This window comes from Adiantum capillus-veneris, chromosome 16 (genome assembly GCF_014529385.1).
Source record: "Adiantum capillus-veneris isolate H3 chromosome 16, ASM1452938v2, whole genome shotgun sequence".
Lineage (NCBI taxonomy): Eukaryota > Viridiplantae > Streptophyta > Polypodiopsida > Polypodiales > Pteridaceae > Adiantum > Adiantum capillus-veneris.
This window is the reverse complement of record NC_140946.1, coordinates 42139698-42157658: the sequence shown is the minus strand read 5'-3', so window position 1 is coordinate 42157658 and position 17961 is coordinate 42139698. Positions and strand designations below refer to the sequence as shown.

At 42.4% G+C, this 17961-nt stretch overlaps 1 protein-coding gene across 1 annotated transcript; it reads left to right on the top strand.

Moving 5' to 3' along the window:
- The first annotated feature begins 357 nt into the window (after positions 1-357).
- LOC147438907 (DNA glycosylase superfamily protein) lies at positions 358-8759 on the top strand. Its single transcript, XM_086484861.1, has 6 exons — positions 358-883; positions 6879-7671; positions 7751-7947; positions 8093-8227; positions 8300-8335; positions 8434-8759. The coding sequence occupies exons 1-6, from the start codon at positions 555-557 to the stop codon at positions 8489-8491; spliced, it is 1548 nt and encodes a 515-aa protein (XP_086340987.1). The 5' UTR covers positions 358-554; the 3' UTR covers positions 8492-8759.
- The last annotated feature ends 9202 nt before the right edge of the window (positions 8760-17961 follow it).

Here is a 17961-nt window from a genome sequence, read left to right as displayed (position 1 = left end):
GGATCTTGCGGTGCTCCCAAATTTACCAATTTGCCCGAGTTTACTAAACTGACCCGAATTTACACAGCGGCAGGTTCATCACAGGAGAAACCCTTCTCCCTATGCTTTCACAAGCACGCGTAGGTGAGGTGGCTAAGGTGATAGGCTTGCAAAGGGGAAGTCCTCGGTTTGAATCCGCGGGGGGTTGGGGGGCGGCCCGAATTTTCAATCTTTGCAGCACCCGAGTTTACCTATTTTCCCGAATTTTCACAAAGCGCATCGGACGGCTCATATCGCACCCGATCTCCGAAGTGGGCGTGGGCCATTGATCCCTTCGTGCCCATGGCCAGGGGCCTAACTTCTAAATCTCGTTGCAAACTTCGCTTCCAGAGTCGGTTGGATTTCAAGGTCAAAATTCGCGCCTCGTGTACAAATGGCTTGACGGCTCCATCCACACAGAGATTCAGCTCACAGCGCAAGCTCGCTCACACGCTCTCTCACACACACACACACTACACCGGGTGGAGAGAGAGAGAGAGAGAGAGAGAGAGAGAGAGAGAGAGAGAGAGAGAGAGATGGAAGAATTTGCAAAAATGGTAGAGGTTTACAAATGGGGAGGGAATGCACCCAAGACTTTTGCTTCACGTTCAGAACCATTAACTCTCCCAGATGGTGAAGAAGAATCAGCTGGCTCTGGGTGTACAGGATCATATTCATCGCCAAGCCCCTCTCTTCCACAGAGCATGGGCCATGCTGGCACCATACAAACCATGAAAACTGATGGAGGTAGTGGTGATATGCCAAATAGGGCTCTCTCTTTAGCGCCTGGTTGGCACAAGCCTTGCCGAAGACAGAAGAAACAACGGTCTTTTCAACGTAGTTCCACCAGACAACTTGTTTTCAGGTGTTTTTTTAATCTCTCTGTTTGTTTTTTCGAAATGTACAGTTCCATTGAGCCCTTTGTTCTGCCCCTCTGCATCATGTGCATAGTTCCTGTGATATAATTTGTGCTGTGGGCACTATACAATTTGTTGACATGTTTTCAGTATAATTTTTTCATACTTATGCTAATGTTTACAAAGGTACAATGGTATTATATGCAACTCATATGCTGTTAGTGCTGTTACAACATAAAGCATAGAATTTTGGTCTCTATGGCTCTTTTGTCTTCCTCCATGGTAGGACATTGAGCAGATTTGCATCCCTTCCCCTGCTTAAACCATTCCAGCGTTGGCTCAGCAGACTTGTTACTTTCATTGTCTTTCCTGCTCGTTGCTGCCGTAGCCAAGGGCAGTGCCACAGCGCATATGCACCACTTGTTGCTCCTTGGCTTGGGGTTTCTCCTTGGCATTAGTCTCTTGGTCTCAAAGATCAACTTGCTTTTGAGCAGAGAATCCCACATCTTGCCCTTCTGCTTAAGGCAATACTTTTTAACTTCAGAGGTAATCCACAAATTTCTCCAACTTAAGTTGGCCTCGGTGAAACTCTCCCTTGACAAAGCTGCATCGAACTGCTATATGAAGGCAAGAGACTGTAACTCATGGTGTGTACCATAGACAGCGACCATCCATGAAAGTCAGCTGATCAAAGGAGTGGCCAAAGGGCCGAAGCAAAGTATTCCCATTGCCATGAAAGGTGTTCAAGCGAGAATTCAAGCATCTCCGCAAATTCAGTGAATATCATTGATGAACCAAGTACTTTGTCTTGTTCTAATTCAGAGATTTTTCATGTTAATGCACGTAGATGCCGTGGTTGTTAGTCGAGGTTGTTAGTCGAGGTTGTTAGTCGATAAGACCGTGCTTGGCCCGCATGATCTTCTCTGTGTGCAAGGGCAGATCAATGGCCAAATGGTAACGGTTTTATTTGACAATGGCTCTACTCACAATTTTATTTCCTCTCGTGTGGTACAAGATCTTAAGCTCAAGACCGATTTGAAGTTATTTTCGTAGATCAGCCCTACTCGGTCCGATACGCGAAAAGTCAAGTTTTGGATCGATGGATTGAGGTCGTGCTACAAATGAACTTGCATATTCAACACTATCATGATGTCTTGGACTTCCGCATTATAAGTTTGTAGACCCTATTCTAGCCATGCCGTGGTAGGGATATTTAAATTTTGTTTTAAAAGAGTTTGTTGACGTGTTTCCATCAGATGGGCTTCCACCTTTTTGTCGGCTCGACCTTGATCACAAGATAGAGCTTTTGCCTGGTAGTTTATTGAGCCTAGTAAGTCTCCGTGGGGCGCTCTTGTTCTTCTCGCTGTCACTCCACACATGGGAAGGAATTGTTGGCCCTTGAAAATTTATCATCATTACCTCTATCGTGCGCTTCGTGGTATGGAATGACCACCATTGATTGAAATATCTCTGTGATCAGCCTGACCTTCAAGGTCGCAAGGCAAGGTGGGCCAAGCTCATGCAAGAGTTCGACTTTGAGATATGCTACCGTAAGGACGCTACCAATGCGGTGGCCGATGCATTAGTAGGATCTCGGAGGTAAATGTTTTTTCGTTCACTGAAATCTCGGCTAATTTCTATCTTTTTCTCAAGGGGCATTGCCAGACACATCCTTAATATGGTGGGATTTGGTGACAAGTCCTAGAAGGATTACGTAGCCTGGAAAGCAATGATAGTCTGGACTCCCATCGGCTAGCTACGGAGAGAAAGGTAGCGGACACGTATTCCATTCGTGTTGGATTGCTTTTCAAGCAAGGCAAAGTGTGTGTGCTCGTTGATGAGGATATCCGCATGAAAATTTTGTTTGATTGTCACTGTAATGTACAACATAAGTGATTTATGGTGATAACTCTTGGATGAGTGCTCAGTGCGTACTCAAGGTTCCTTTTACTTCATGAGAGAGATGTGCAATAAACTAGAGAGAGAAGAGAGATACTCTGAGTGAAGGTTCCGAGAGAGAGAGAGAGAGAGAGAGAGAGAGAGAGAGAAGAGACTAACACCGGATGGAGTCCCAAACCCCCCTCCAAGGGGCCCCCTCTTTATCACTAGAGAGATATTCGCTTTAAATTGCACAAATGTTGATACAATGAATCTAGATGCTGAGATGCTGATGGGATCTTGCGGTAGACGCTTGGATCTGCGATTGATAGGGATGTTGGCGATGATGATGGTAAAAACGTTGGCTGAATATGCTACTGAGGCTGGCGATGGGTTGATGGCTAAAAAACGTTGAAAGTGGGAAAATGCTAGGATGTACTTGTGTTGCTGGGTATTGGTATTGTGGGTATTGGAATGCGTGGAGAGGGTGAACCTCAGGGTCACCTATATAGGCAAAAGAAGCTGGGTCGAGCAGTATCAGCTAGAGCCCCATGATTTTTAAAAAGGGATGCTAGATGTCAATTATCAATAAGTTATTAAACCTATTAAGAAGAGGTGCTTAGTATGCAAATATTGTCTAGGCTTGGTACTAATGATCATGTATGGGAACACTTTCAAGTGCCTACACCTAGCACACATTGGTTGTGCTCATGTGCAATCAAAGGGTAACTACGCTAAAGTGCCTAGACATGCAAGTCTTGCATGCAGGCTCACAAGGGTCCTAGATTACTTCCCAGGCTGTCCTAAACCCTAGAAGTAGGAGTTATCTTGTCTAGATGCACATAAGAGTTAGATGTGCATGTGACAATCACGGTGCTCCAAGCACGGGACACCTTGGTATACACCATACTTTGGCCTTAGTAAGCCGGTACTTCTATTGGCCGCCTATGAAAGCTTTCATTGACAAGTATGTGTGAGAATGCGCGCAATGTCAGCTCAACAAAGCTGAACGTCAAAGGAGTGTTGGGCTCTTAATCCTATGCAGATTCCCGATATGAAATGGACTAGCATTTCTATGGATTTTGTAGTTGGATTGCCCCAGATTAATTATGGTCATAATGCCATATAGGTCGGCGTTGATCGGCTCACGAAAATGGCACGTTTTATTCCTACTCGTACCATCGTAAAAAGCAGTGAGTTAGCTCAACTCTTTGTAGCACACTTATATAAGTTATATAGCTTGTTCGGAGAGATCGTTAATGACTGTGATCCAAAGGTCTCTAGCAGTTTTTGGCAAACGATTTTTGAGAAATTGGAAACCCGCTTAATGGATAGACTGAACGTATTAATCAAACCATGGTGGATATGCTACGTGCATATCTCCCGCCGTCAATCTGATTGGGAATGTTATCTCTCACAGATTGAATTTGCTCATAATAGTACTAAGCACTCTTACAAGTCGTGGCCGATTTCTTACACGACATGCAAGAAATGGTCATGATTGCTGAGGAAAGCATAAAGACTGCCCAAGATTGAGCCACCTTTCATGCTAACTAGCATCGACAACCTCATACTCTCGAGGAGGGCATGTGGGTGTACCTAAAGGTACCAAAGGATTCTGGAATGATTTGTATTGGTTAGTGCTCAAAATTATCTTTGCAATATCGTGGGCCATACCAAATTATCAAGAAGATTAGTGATGTTTCCTACCAATTGGATCTACCTATTGTCCATCCCGTGTTCCACGATTAGCCGCGTGAAGGAGCAATTGGGACAGGATGAACAAGTTGTTCCTGTGGAGGAAGTCTCGAGTTTGGAGAATACCACTCGTTACATTCCACTTGAACCTAAACTGGTTCTTGATCAAAGGGTCAAGCTGTCTCAAAAGGCTTCTTATCCGAGTATTTGATCAAGTGGAAGCATCGACTTGAGTCAAGCACTACTTGGAAATCAGCACGCTCGTTGAAGAGTCGTTTCCCCAGTTTCACAACCGAGGATAGTGTTGAGGACAACAATTAAAAACAAGGGGGAAGTGTTACATCCCTAGACATCAAGATGGGCGCCTCAGCTATGTCTGAACAAGTGTGCACATGGCCCTATGGTTAGGGCTGTCACGTGCACATAGCTCTGTGTGCCACGTGGACATGCTTCATCAACTTCCAAAGCCAGTTTTTCCCTTCTTCCCATATATGCGTATCTAGAATCCTAGGAGGATTAGTACTGGCAATTTTGTGAGCCTATTCGTAGGACATGCATGTCCGGACGAGTCCATTAGTTTAGGTTCTTTAGTTTTGGAACTATCTTGCACAAATGGTTTGTACACGCGTTTTGACAAATGTTATTACACTACGGTGGGCATCAGGCATGACGTGCATGTAGTTTTAGGTTCGAGGAATCCAACGAGCCATTCCCCGCGTTGATCGGATTTCCGGGTGGGCCTCTGACCAAACTTTTTTATAAATAATTTTTATGAATTATTTGTTGGGTATGGTGGACAGTTTGCCCTACCTAAGCCTAAAGAAGTTTATAACTTGCAAATCTCACCTATAAAGGGACCAAGAGGGCCAACGTTTTCTATCAGAAGTGCCTAGCGCTAGCGTCAGAGCAATTCAGCGTTTTGCCTCTAGTTCAGCCAGCGTTTTCTGCAAGGCGCCATCAGCTTCAGTGTTTTGCAGATTTCAGCCTAGCGCTGCCCTTTCCCTGCAGATCAGCACCAATGTATTTAGTTTTCAGCCCTTCCCTCACCGGATCGGCGCAAATCCGCGATCGCTACCCATCGTTGTGGTCCGGTACTTTGGCAGCCCATCAAGCCTCACCTTGGCCATTCCCTCGCCGGCATCGAGTGCTCCATTGCTGTCCATCATCGCCGTCATCGAGATCTGCGTTTTCAGCCCTGCTTTATGCGAGAGATCTGCTTCGTTTTAAGTCGTAGATCTGCGTTTTTGCATCCAGCTTTCAGCCCTTCATTCTGCTCACATCGGGAGCGCAAACCAACCCCAGATCTACCCCTTGGTAGCCATCAGCAATCCCACATCGAGAAGGATCCAAAGGTGCATCGAATCAGCCCCAGAGGTGACTCGTCTTGAGAAGAATTGCAAATACCACATCGGCAATGGTGTGGGGGGCCCTTGAGAGAGTTGGTTGGGAGCCCATCGGGTGTCATTCTCCTCTTCTCTCTCTTTCTCTCCCCCTCTACACATCTCTACCACTCTCTCTCATTCCCTCTCTTCAGGGAAAAGTAAAAGGAACCATCATTCAAGCTAAAAGAAATCACTAACGCAAGGAAAGAAAGAAAAGGATTTGTATAAGTGTAAAACCTAGATCTTCAGCATTTCAATTTTGCTGCACTTGACAAGGGCAGTTAAGGAATCCTTTAAATAGGACCCTTGGCTCGTTTGTGAGCTATCTTGTGTGACTACCACACTTGGACTCTAGGCCCTTGGCAACTCTACCCACACCTGTATTGGTGTGGGCTTGGGGTATGGGACACCGGTCCTTGTGGTAGAGGCCAGCCCGTTGATTGCAGGCTTCCGAGCTCGGGGGCGAGTTCGTATTGGCTCTATGGCTGGGAGGTGAGTCTGATGTCCACTCTTCTACTCTCGACTATGTGTGGCTTTTGTCATGTCATGTGTGCAAGATGGATCAAGTAAGGGACTAACAGTTTAGGCCGCGGGCTCTATAAGTTGCGTAGCATTAGGGTTTTAAAATCCTAACCCTTTGGTCCTTTCAGTCAACCTTTCTAAGTTGGGCATGCCACGTCACAAAGTTGTGACACACTAAAAAAAGTATACACGTCAAGATATGAAAATTTTGGTACACCAAGCTATGTGGAAGTGGAAAGAAGCTGGGAAGTTTTATGGAGTCAAAGATGCAAAGCAAATAGATCTACCCTTGCTAGGTGAAGATCCAAACCTATACACATTGAGTAGCATGGGAAACCATAATAAGGGTCAAATGTCTAGTTCCTACATACATGATAGTTGCTAATTGATTTTTACAATTTAGAGATAGGAGAATAATTTGAATTGCTGTGTAGTCTTTATTTTATAGATTCTTTATATTATTCTTGCTTATTATCACGTTTGTTTTTCGTGTCCTTGTTAATGGTATGTCTTCATTATGTAGTGTAGAAGACATGGATGCTAAGGGCACTGCAAAGAGAACGATGAAGCCAAAAAAAACGATAAAAAAGAATCAATGCAAGAGGAGAAAGGTTGAATTGAAGCAAGATGGAAGTCAGCTCATTTCACAAGTGCAGTCTTGCAATTTGCCAGACTTTTATGATGATAGTGAATGTGAGAATGGCCTACCATTCACCCAAGAGTTTTATTCGCCGGGTATATCTTGTTCACCTGGTCAACATTCTCCTTCCAAACTTGCAGCATGGAGAGAGGAGGAAGGTGACACACAGAGAGCAAGGAATCGTGATACTCATGGTAAATCTCCTTACTTCATGTCTTCACAGCGGAATGCTAAGGTGAAGGGTGCCAACAAAGACAAGCGTAGAACTACAAAAAAGTCAGAACGTAGCAGTGCCCAAATGAAGCCTTGCACCCAAAAGTGGAGGAAAGAGGACTCTGTTGCAAAAGTAAAAGCTGACATCACTGAAATTAAGCATTTACCTGGCGGTGGTAGTGAATGTGTAGACTTAGAGGATTGTGGTGAACACAGTGCTCACTCGTCTAAACAGCCCTTGAATCCCTTTGACTCTGGTGTTTTATGTAGTAAAGCCACTTCAAGAACAAAGAAGAGTTCTTACTTTGAGGCAACAGTAAAGGCTCTTGGCCAAAGGCACATTGTGAATAAAACATGGGTTCCCCCCATATCTGTGCATGCCCTAATTCAAGAGGAGCTGTACAAAGAGCCCTGGAAAGTTTTAGTGGCTTGCATGCTCTTGAATAAGACTTCTGGAAAACAGGTCATGAAAGCTCTATTTATCTTTTCTCAAATTTTTTAATTACCTCTGTGTCTTTGATTTTCCTTGGTGGCATCTACAGATGCGAAAGATAATTTGGGATTTATTTGATCTCTGCCCAACTCCAGAAGCAGCTGTGGAGGTGGAAACAAGCAAAATTGAGGATGTTATTCGGGGCCTGGGCTTACAAAATAAGAGAGCACGCATGATCCAAAAATTTTCAAAAGATTATTTGGGCAAAGATTGGACGAATGTGGGACAATTGCATGGCATTGGCAAGTATGTGGAGTTCTCTGAAATACATTAGTCAATATGATTCAAGTGATTATGTTGTTACTGCATTTTGAGCGATCACGTTTTGATGTTTCTCAATAATGCTGCTTATGAGCTAGTTACATTTTTTATCTTGTCTGAATGGTTATAGATACGCAACAGATGCCTATGCCATATTTTGTGAAGGAAGATGGCAAGAGGTAAAGCCTGAAGACCATAAATTAGTTGATTATTGGAAATATCTTTGTGCGACAGAAGGCCTTGGGTATGCTTTCAAGGATGACAGGTAAATTCTAAACCTAATTTATTCTCCAAGTATCGTGTGTAATTTGTTCAAGCACTGTAATGATGACAATAGGGAGAAAGGCCACGAACTGCAGACGTCTGTGGAAATGTGAGTGGGATTCAACTTGGTCATTATGTGATTCTTCCCTTTGATGCTTGGCTCGGAGCTTCATGTAACCGCTATCTTGGGCTTGGAGGCTGTGGTAGAAACTTCAGAGGAGCTGCCTCCCGAGACATTTTCAGTGCCATGAAGCTAGACCAGTAAGCCATTAGGTTTTCTTTGAAAGACCGTTGCTTCCAAGCCCACCCCTGGTTGTCCTCACTTGATCACTTCCTTTTCCACTAAGTGAATTCTGGACCTTAGCATACTATCTGGGCTTTGAGTTGCAACTAGTATTGCGTTTCTTTGTAAGTTATGCGAAGGTGTATTTGCCTTGTAAATAGTCCATTTTCTATGTACAGACATACCAGCTTGTTGCCCACAAAGAGGCATACTGGCCATTATATAGTTGATATTTATGATCTTTTTGTAACTTTTTACAAGAATCTTGCTTGAAGTGTTAAGTGAATTCATGTCCAACTGGTGGATGATACGTGCTCACTGTTGAGACGAGCTCTGAAGTTAGATGTTTGTTTGTTCTCTTTATCATTAACTTGACTCCACACGTTTGTTAATGATATGCCTTTGTTAAGAACTTGCTTCGGAAATTTTTGTGAAGTTAACAGATTGTCATATCATACCATGTTGGTCTTGTTTATTTATAGCGCCTTTGACAAGTGACTTTTTGAAATCGATGGGCTGACATGACGTCGATGTAATCATAAGCAGACCATGTCTCATACATGATTAAAACACAATGGCTGTCACATGGTGTACTTGGCTAGATTTGATTTACATTTACACCCAACAAGCTTGCATTTTTGTTTTTCTGTTTTCTCTCTATCATGGTATGTCTGTCCAAGGATGCACATGTTCTGAGCTAATGATACATCCCCCTGTGGGTCGCTTCTAGGGCATGCTTATTACCAGCAATCAACTGACTCTTAAATGAACCTGTGTTCCCTGTGTTTATCCATGTCGATTGGACATTACCTTGTCCTGCCAGTGGGTGCCATCCTAGTTGTGTCTATACAGAACTGAACTGTTCATTATGATGATGGTGGTTGGCTTACAACTACCTGTTTAGTAAACCATTTAAAAGAACAATTTTCTGGACAGGGCCATTGCCATTTTCAGAGTGAGACGTCCGAGACTACGAGGACCTTGCTTACAGCTCCCTCCTTGCCACCAGATTCAAGCCATCATTGTTCGCCATTGAAGCGTTGAAGGTTTACTGCACGGAAGCTTAATGTTCACTTCCTCTTGAGGCAACCCTTCATGGAGAGACTAGATTGAGGAGAGACTACTCCTATGCCTACAGCTTTATTCTTTTTTCCTTCTCTATTATAGGCAGGGATTTAGTTAGGATTATGCTGTCTCTTTTTGTGACACTTAATGGTGAGAGAGATCAGAGTCTATTGTACCTTGTTCTAGTCCGATGGGCCATTTTAGCCTTTAAGAGATGTTAATATATCTTTCTATCCTTGGCTCTTTCTGGTTGGTATAGTGCTTATTTGCTCCCAAGCTACCATGCTTCAGCCATGGCTATTCCTGTTTGACCAAAGGTACCTTGACTAAGGAGGCAGATGGAGGCCACAAGAACACACAATGCATGATGTGTGTGAGCTCTACCCTCATAGTCTCAAAGAATAGCCATTTTTTTTGTTAAAATCCCCATTCCAACTCCACTTGCCAATTGTCAGTTTCTTGTCACCAAGGATGGCAACTCTGCCCACTCATCCCCCTCTCCAATTCTGTGTTCGATGTGACTATGATTGTCAGCTTTACTACTTAGTCTGGCTTTTTCACTCTCTTGAAAAAATAGGCACTTCAAACCCAATCATCGGTGTGGATTTGTTTGTTTTTCCTTACTACCTAGTGATCATAGCCTTCAGTTTCAAACATATCTAACCGATGATACTATGGTGTTGAAAAATCAATGGAGACCATCAGTTATTAATGTTCCATTTTGAATATCACACACCACACCCACCCACCCCAAATAATGGTGTGCGTGCCCCCCCCCCCCCCCCCCCCCCCCAACACACACACACACACACAATTGATGGTTCAATTATTTTGGGGGGGGGGGGGGGGGGGGGTTTACGGGTATATCATTCCTAAAATGATATCATAACATTATAGGTTGAAGCTCTTGTTCTAGGTCTTCAATGGTTTGGTTGACATGTATGCCATGTGGGGTCTATTCACAAAAGCACACAAAGTGCTTGACAAGCTTCATTTTTGTATGTCATTTCTTGGAGTTCATTGATTGTAGTTACATTTGATATAATCATTAAACTGGGTTACTTGAGAAGGAAGCATACTTAACCAACTCGCTGGTCAACATGGACACCAAGTGTGGTACACTCGCCCAAGCACTAATGTGGGGTCTATTCACAAAAGCACACAAAGTGCTTGACAAGCTTCACTTTTGTATGTCATTTCTTGGAGTTCATTGATTGTAGTTACATTTGATATAATCATTAAACTGGGTTACTTGAGAAGGAAGCATACTTAACCAACTCATTGGTCAACATGGACACCAAGCGTGGTACACTTGCCCAAGCACTAGTCGTTAATAAGCTGTCTAGGTTAGACATGGGCTCAAAAGTATTGAATATTCTTCCATGACCTTACTAAAATATGTGCTAAGCAGAAGAATTTGTGCCAAGGCAATAGAGTACATGATTGGTATTTATGATGACGGTTTACTTGTAAAGGAGCCGTGCTTACGTAACGATTGGCGAGTATCTATGCCAATTGTCATGCATTGGCCAAAGCATCTCATTGATGAGATTTTTTTTTTCCATGATGTCATCTTTTGGATGCAATTATGGTTGGATATTTCCAAAATGGACAAGAGGATGTAGTCAAGGGCTCAATAATAATGAGTCACTGTTTTGTGACCTTACTAAAAGAAAGTGGTAAGAATGCAATAGCATGCATGCTGTTATTTCTTGTAGTGCCTTGATTGAGGGGATAATGTATGCCAAGTGCAATGCTCCTGCTCGTGTATAACAAGTTGTGCAAGGCCTTGTGGTTCTATATGTCATCTCTTGGATTGGACTTACTAAAGGTTATGTACCACAAGGGTAGAGCAAAGAAGCTCAAGGGTTTTTTCAATAAATGCACAGTGAGGGCCTCTTTCCAAATGTGAGCACCTATGCTTGCACCTTGAAGGCATACATGATTCTGCCAAATGCTGCACTTGGTGACCATGTGCATGGTGATGTTAGGGGATAGCGGTAAGATGGGATGCCAATCTCTTTGATGCTATGGTGTACATGTGAAAACAATGAATTTTTTTTAATGAGTCTCAAATGGGTTTTGCTATCTTGGAATGCATTTATTCTAAGATATGCCCTACACAAATAAATGTGTCTAAAAGCATTAGGGTGCAATCCCTATTGTGTGAGTATAGCCATACAAGCTATGATGAGCACTATTCAACTTTTGCATCAAGGAATCTATCTTTTTTCAAAAATTATGAGTACTGTTGAGTGATTTGGTTTAAGAAACTCATCTTAAAACTTGTGCTTATCCATAAAGTGCTTACTCATATCAAGTGGTTAATAAGTGAGAGTAGGTGTGCATTTGTTGGGGAATTTAGGTAAGAGAAAGAAGAATTATTTGTTTTTTGGCACAGTTCCACATCCTCTTTTATTTTGATATAGAAGGTGCTAAAGAAGAAATCCCCTAAATTCATTGTAGTAATATTGATGAGATTCTAGTCCAAGATATCGTCACTTGTATTGCACTTATTGCAGGGTATGTCCAACATAGACATGGCAAAGAAGCTCTCAAGTGATTGAAGGGCTCAACATTAATCAATATTTCTTCTATGATCTAACTAAAAGCATGTGCTAAGAAGGGAGTAGCATATATGATGATATTCACAATACTCTTTCACTGGAGAGAAATAATGCCTTGCTTGAGAGGTAGCATGTTGGTTAGTATGTATGCCTAACCTAATGTGGTTAACTTGCCAACACTTAACAAGTTGTCAGTGACCTTCTAGTCCCCAATGTCATCTCTTTGGTTGTGCTTACTAAAGGGCATGCCCAATATGGTTTGTATAAAATAATCTCTTAAGTTTTTTAATCAAATGCAAAAGTGATCGCCCCTCTTTGACAATGATCACATATTCTTACATCTTGAAGGGATCTAGAATTGTGCTAGAAGTTGAATTAGATGAACATGTGCATGGCGAGGTAATGGTTAAGGACCATATTGCAGGCTAATCTGCATGATGCTTCGATGTATGTTTGAAAGCACAAAAAGTTTTTTTGTGAGCTTATTATTTGTGATGTGGTCCCTTGCACATTGATTGAGGACATGTGAGTGATGCGAGAGTGGGGAGCGGGTGTGTAATGCGTGCAATAATGAAGCAGCAGGCAGAAAGTGTGGTGGAGTCCAATAATGAGCAATGTAGCACTAGCTCCTTAATCTTTACATAAGGAAGAATAGAGTTAGTAGATAGGTTAGTGGTTGTCTGGCTGGCCACTTAGTCGTTACCATAACAACCTCACACTTAACGGCCAATGTGGCTTAAGTGGAGCAAGGAAAGAAAACTACATAAGGAAGAATAGAGTTAGTAGATGGGTTAGTGTTTGTCTTGCTGTCCACTTGGTCGTTACCCTAACAACCTCCCACTTAACGGCCAATGTGGCCTAAGTGGAGTAAGGAAAAAAAACTATGTAGAAAATCTATACAACTATGAAGCATGGAAGTGGTTTCACCCCACACCCATCAACTCTATGCACCGCTTTGTGGCTAGGCAAAATCATAAGAGCATCCACATAGTTTTCATCTATATGGACTTTGATAAGATTGATCTGCCTATCTACCAACACATCCTGAATGAAGTGATACCTCACCTCTCTGTGTTTTGTTTTGGAATGAAACACGGGGTTCTTTGTCAAAGCAATGGCACTTTGACTATCACAATGCAACATTTGAATCTACTGACACTTGCCTCGATCTCCCACTAAATGTGTCAACCATAAAGCTTCCTTGTTGGCCTCTGATGTTGCAACATATTGAGCCTCTGTAGTGGAAGAGGGCATACAATCTTGAAGACCCGATCTCCAATATGTAGCTCCTCTAGAAAATATGAAACATAGATTAGAAGTAGACCTCATATTGTCTACATTTCCTACATAATCCACATCTATGCATCCAACGATGGATGCATCATTGTTTCCAAAGCTTAAGCACCTTATTATTGTACTTTTCAAGTACCCAAGAATATACTTCATAGCATCCCAATGCTTCTTGCTAGGGTTAGTCTTGTAACGATTCACCACTCCGACTACATGCAATGTCAAGCCTCATAGCCGCCATATTATACATGAGAATGCCCACTCTCGAGGAATACAGAAATCTTAGCCATTTTGGCCTTCTCAGCATTTGATTTCGGAGGATCGTCCTTCCTTGACTATCACAAATGCAACATTTGAATCTGCTGACACTTGTCTTGATCTCCCACTAAATGTGCCAACCATAAAGCTTCCTTGTTGGCCTCTGATGTTGCAACATATTGAGCCTCTGTAGTGGAAGAGGGCATACATTCTTAAAGACATGATCTCTAAGGTATAGATCCTCTAGTAAATATGAAACATTGACAAAAGTAGACCTCATATTGTCTACATTGCCTTCAGAATCCACATCTATGTATCCAATGATGGATGCATCATTGTTTCCAAATCTTAAGCACCTTCTTGTTATAATTTTCAAGTAGAACAAGAGAATATACTTTGCTTAAGCACCTTCTTGTTGTACTTTTCAAGTACCTGCGAATATACTTCACAACATCCAATGTTTCTTGCTAGGGTTAGTCTTGTAACGATTCACCACTCCCACTACAAACGCAATGTTAAGCCTCATATCCACAATAGCGTACATGAGATTGCCCACTACTTGAAGTGCGGGAGTGAGAGGGTGTGGTATGAGTGTGTGCAACAATGGAGAAGAGAGGAGAAGAGGAGACACAGGTTGTGGACTCCAAACATAATTGTGTTTAGGGTTATGAGTCCTTATTGTTTTATGTAGAATGAATGAAGTGTTAATTCCCGACGGTTAGTGTTCGGAAGCTGGGGTGACAATGTATATATACATACAATTTAGGTAGACAATGACCATGATCATCTACCAATGCCCATGAGTGCTCGACAATGTGCAAACCGTTTGAAAGTAAGCCCTTTGTAAGAAGATCATCAAGATTCTCACTGGTGTGAATCTTGCAAGGTGTAATTGCTTGTCCTCAAGCACCTCACGAATGAAGTGATACTTCACATCCACATGCTTTGTCTTTTGCATGAAACATTGGGTTCTTTGTCAATTATATAGCACTTTGGCTATCACAATTCAACACAGGCATCTCAACATTGATTCCCACTCCCACTAGATGACCAAGTCATATAGCTTCCTTGCAAGCTTCTAAGGCTGCAACATATTCAGCCTTTGTAGTAGACAAGGTAATGCAATCTTGCAAGCACAATCTTCATGAAACTGCACCTCCAGTGAATTTAGAAACATAGCCTGTAGTGGACCTTCTCTTGTCCAGGTCTCTTGCATAATTTACATCCATGTAACCCATTACACATGCTTCCTTTCTTCCAATGAAAAAATCATAGCATACATCAAACTCGTGATTGCACATGAATAAGATATTATGGCCATTTCAACCTCTTCCTCTTCAGACTTAGGGCAATCATTTTTAGAAATTTTTGCATATAGAGGCAATGGAGTACTCAATGCCTTCCCCCTCTCCATATTGAAATGCTTGAGCACTTCAACAATGTACTCAGATTGAGATAGAAAGACCAATTTCTTGGATATGTCTCGTCTAGTGCGTATACCAAGGATATGGTTTGTTTCACACATGTATTTCATTTCAAAGTTTTCATGTAACTCTGACTTCAAGGCTGAAATCGCATCCATGCACATATCATCCACATAAAGGACCAAAATTAGCAAATACCATCTTAAGCTCAATCAATGTAGAGGCAGTGGTCCATATCACTACTTTTGTAGCCTTGAGAGTGTGAACGAGTAGAATTTATGATACCACTGCCTTAATGATTGTTTTTGACCATAAGGGCCTTCTCTAACTGACACACAAAGTCTTCATTGCCCTTCTCAACAAAACCTTCTGGTTGCTACATATAAACTTCTTCTTGAAGATTACCATGCAAGAATGTTGTCTTGAAATCCATTTGGTCAAGTTCCATGTCCTCTTTAGCAACCAACGCAAGTACATACTGCAGAGTAGTCATCTTGACAATCGGAGAGAAGATCTCATCAAAGTCAATACCCTGTTGTTGCTAAATTATTTAGCAACAAGTCGTGCCTTGTACTTGGGTTTATTATCATGAGGTGTAACTTTTTGCTTATACACCCATTTGCATGGTAATGCCTTTTTACCTTTATGCAACCTGTCATAAAATATAATATTTAACTTTACCAAATGATTTTCTCATATTAAACTGATCATTTAATATGGGAAGTTAAAAGGGGAACAAGAGTTAGGATATAGATATGTGCTTCTAGACCTATCTCAACAGGGGACCAAAAGGGGAAATGGTTGCATCTCAATAGGGGTCCAAAAGGAGACGGTCTACCAAAGAGCAATGTGCAATAAGTGCTTCTAGACTTACCTCAGTAGGGGACCAAGAGGAGAGATGGTTACATCTCAATAGGGGTCCAAAAGGAGGTAGTCAATCAAAGAGCAACATGCATCTAATGGAGCTTAAAAGACATTAGGGTTAGCTTCATTAAAGACCTCCAAAGGTTAGTGTTAAAAGTCCTTAGACCTAGGCAAGCTAGGGCTGTGCTTGAGGTGGGAACCCGGCCCAAGCTTGAGGTGCTTGTCATGCTTGATGAGGAAGGTGCTTGAGTAAAAAAGAGACCCTACAAAGGAGGAGGAAAGCCCCAAAGTTAGGGGAATCTTTGAATTAACCTCCCACTCACCCAAAGGGCACCCCCTTTCTCAAGGGGCACATGGACACATGTCAAGCTCTCCCTATGCTTAGCCACATGGTGTGCTTGAATCCTATTGTCTTCGCTAAAGAGGGGTCCAATGAGCTTCTAGTTCAATTCAACAAATATCTAGATATTTTCAAGTTGTGTCTCTCAAAGAGGTAAGAAGAACACTTTTTATAATGCTACCCATGTTGCTTGAAATGCATTATGCATGTGATTGGCTAGGCTTAGAGGGGTCCAATGAGCTTCAAGCTTGAGCAAAAAGGAGGGGTCAACAAAAGAAAGCAAGGGGTGTGCTTGGGGGTATACACTCTCTCACAGACTCATTTGTCACACATTCTCAGTTAGTGAAAGTGGGAAGAACTCCATCTCCTTCTCCAAGCTTGTTTAGAAGTTGAGAGACTACACCAACACTCTTGGCTATTGAATGAAAATCCAACCAAGAGCCATGCTTCAATGCTTAATCTTGCCATATTCTCCATCTTCATTACTATGCTATTATGTATGCTAGCAAGAAGAGTGATGATAAGCGAGGAACTATTTCTTTCTCGTATGAATGATTCTTCTTCCTCTTCCCTACCCTCATTCCCGGCTAGCTCTCTCCACCTTCGAAGGTGTTTGAGGCCTTGGGGCTGAGGCCGTGGTTAATGCTTCTACAAAGTTTATGTTATGCTCGTGATGCATGAAGCTTTCCATCTTCATAGCATCACCAAGGTCACAAGGAACACAAAGTTACTCAACAACTTTGTGCTTATGGGATTCCCCTTCCTCTTCAAGAGGAGAGAGAGCATAGCAGGCCTCTTGATGAGACTCCCAAAAGAAAACTCTCTCCCATACGGGAGGAGGAATCCAAAGAAAGTAATGAATTCCTAAGTTCATCTAAAGATGTGGCTCCACAAAGACGGCGGTCTAGACGATCGCCAACTCCTCCCAAGAGGAAACGTTCAACCCACAGTCCTTCTCCTCGTCACTCCAAAAGGGAAGAGAGGAAACAAAGGAAGAAAAGGGTAATAAAGAGGTCACCCTCTTCTTCACCTTCCTCCTCTTCCAACAAAAGCAATAGATATTCTCCTAGAGAATACAAGAGGGGAGGACATCGCAAATCTTACCCTGCATGGCAAAGGCCCCAAAAGCTCAAGAAGTTTAAAGAGGGAGGAAAGAGTATCTCTTTTCTCACTTGTGATGGCACCTTTGGTGCTATCAACAAAGTATTGGCCTTCATCCATTAATTTGATGCGGCCTTTGGAGACGAGGGCTTCACAAAGTCCTCCAAGCTACGTCATGTAGCTATGCACTTCCATAAATCTGCTCGTCAATGGTGGGCTAGCCTTCATGGCAATGTTGAGGCCCCAAAGACATGAAAAACTATACAAGTTTCCATCATGAAGCAATTCCTTGCAAGCGATGCAAAGGACAAAGTGCTTACCGAACGGTGAAGTTTGAAGTTTCTCTCCAACGAGTCTATCCACAAGTATGTGGACAAGTTTTGGGATTTACATCTCAAGGCTACCGTCTTTCAAAAAATAGATTTTGCCGAGCAAAAGCAACAATTATGTGTGGGATTACCTGAAGAAATGGTCGAGTATGTCAGCTCGCAACGGCCTGGTTCTATCATGGAAATAATCCCACCACACTATGATTGATTTGCG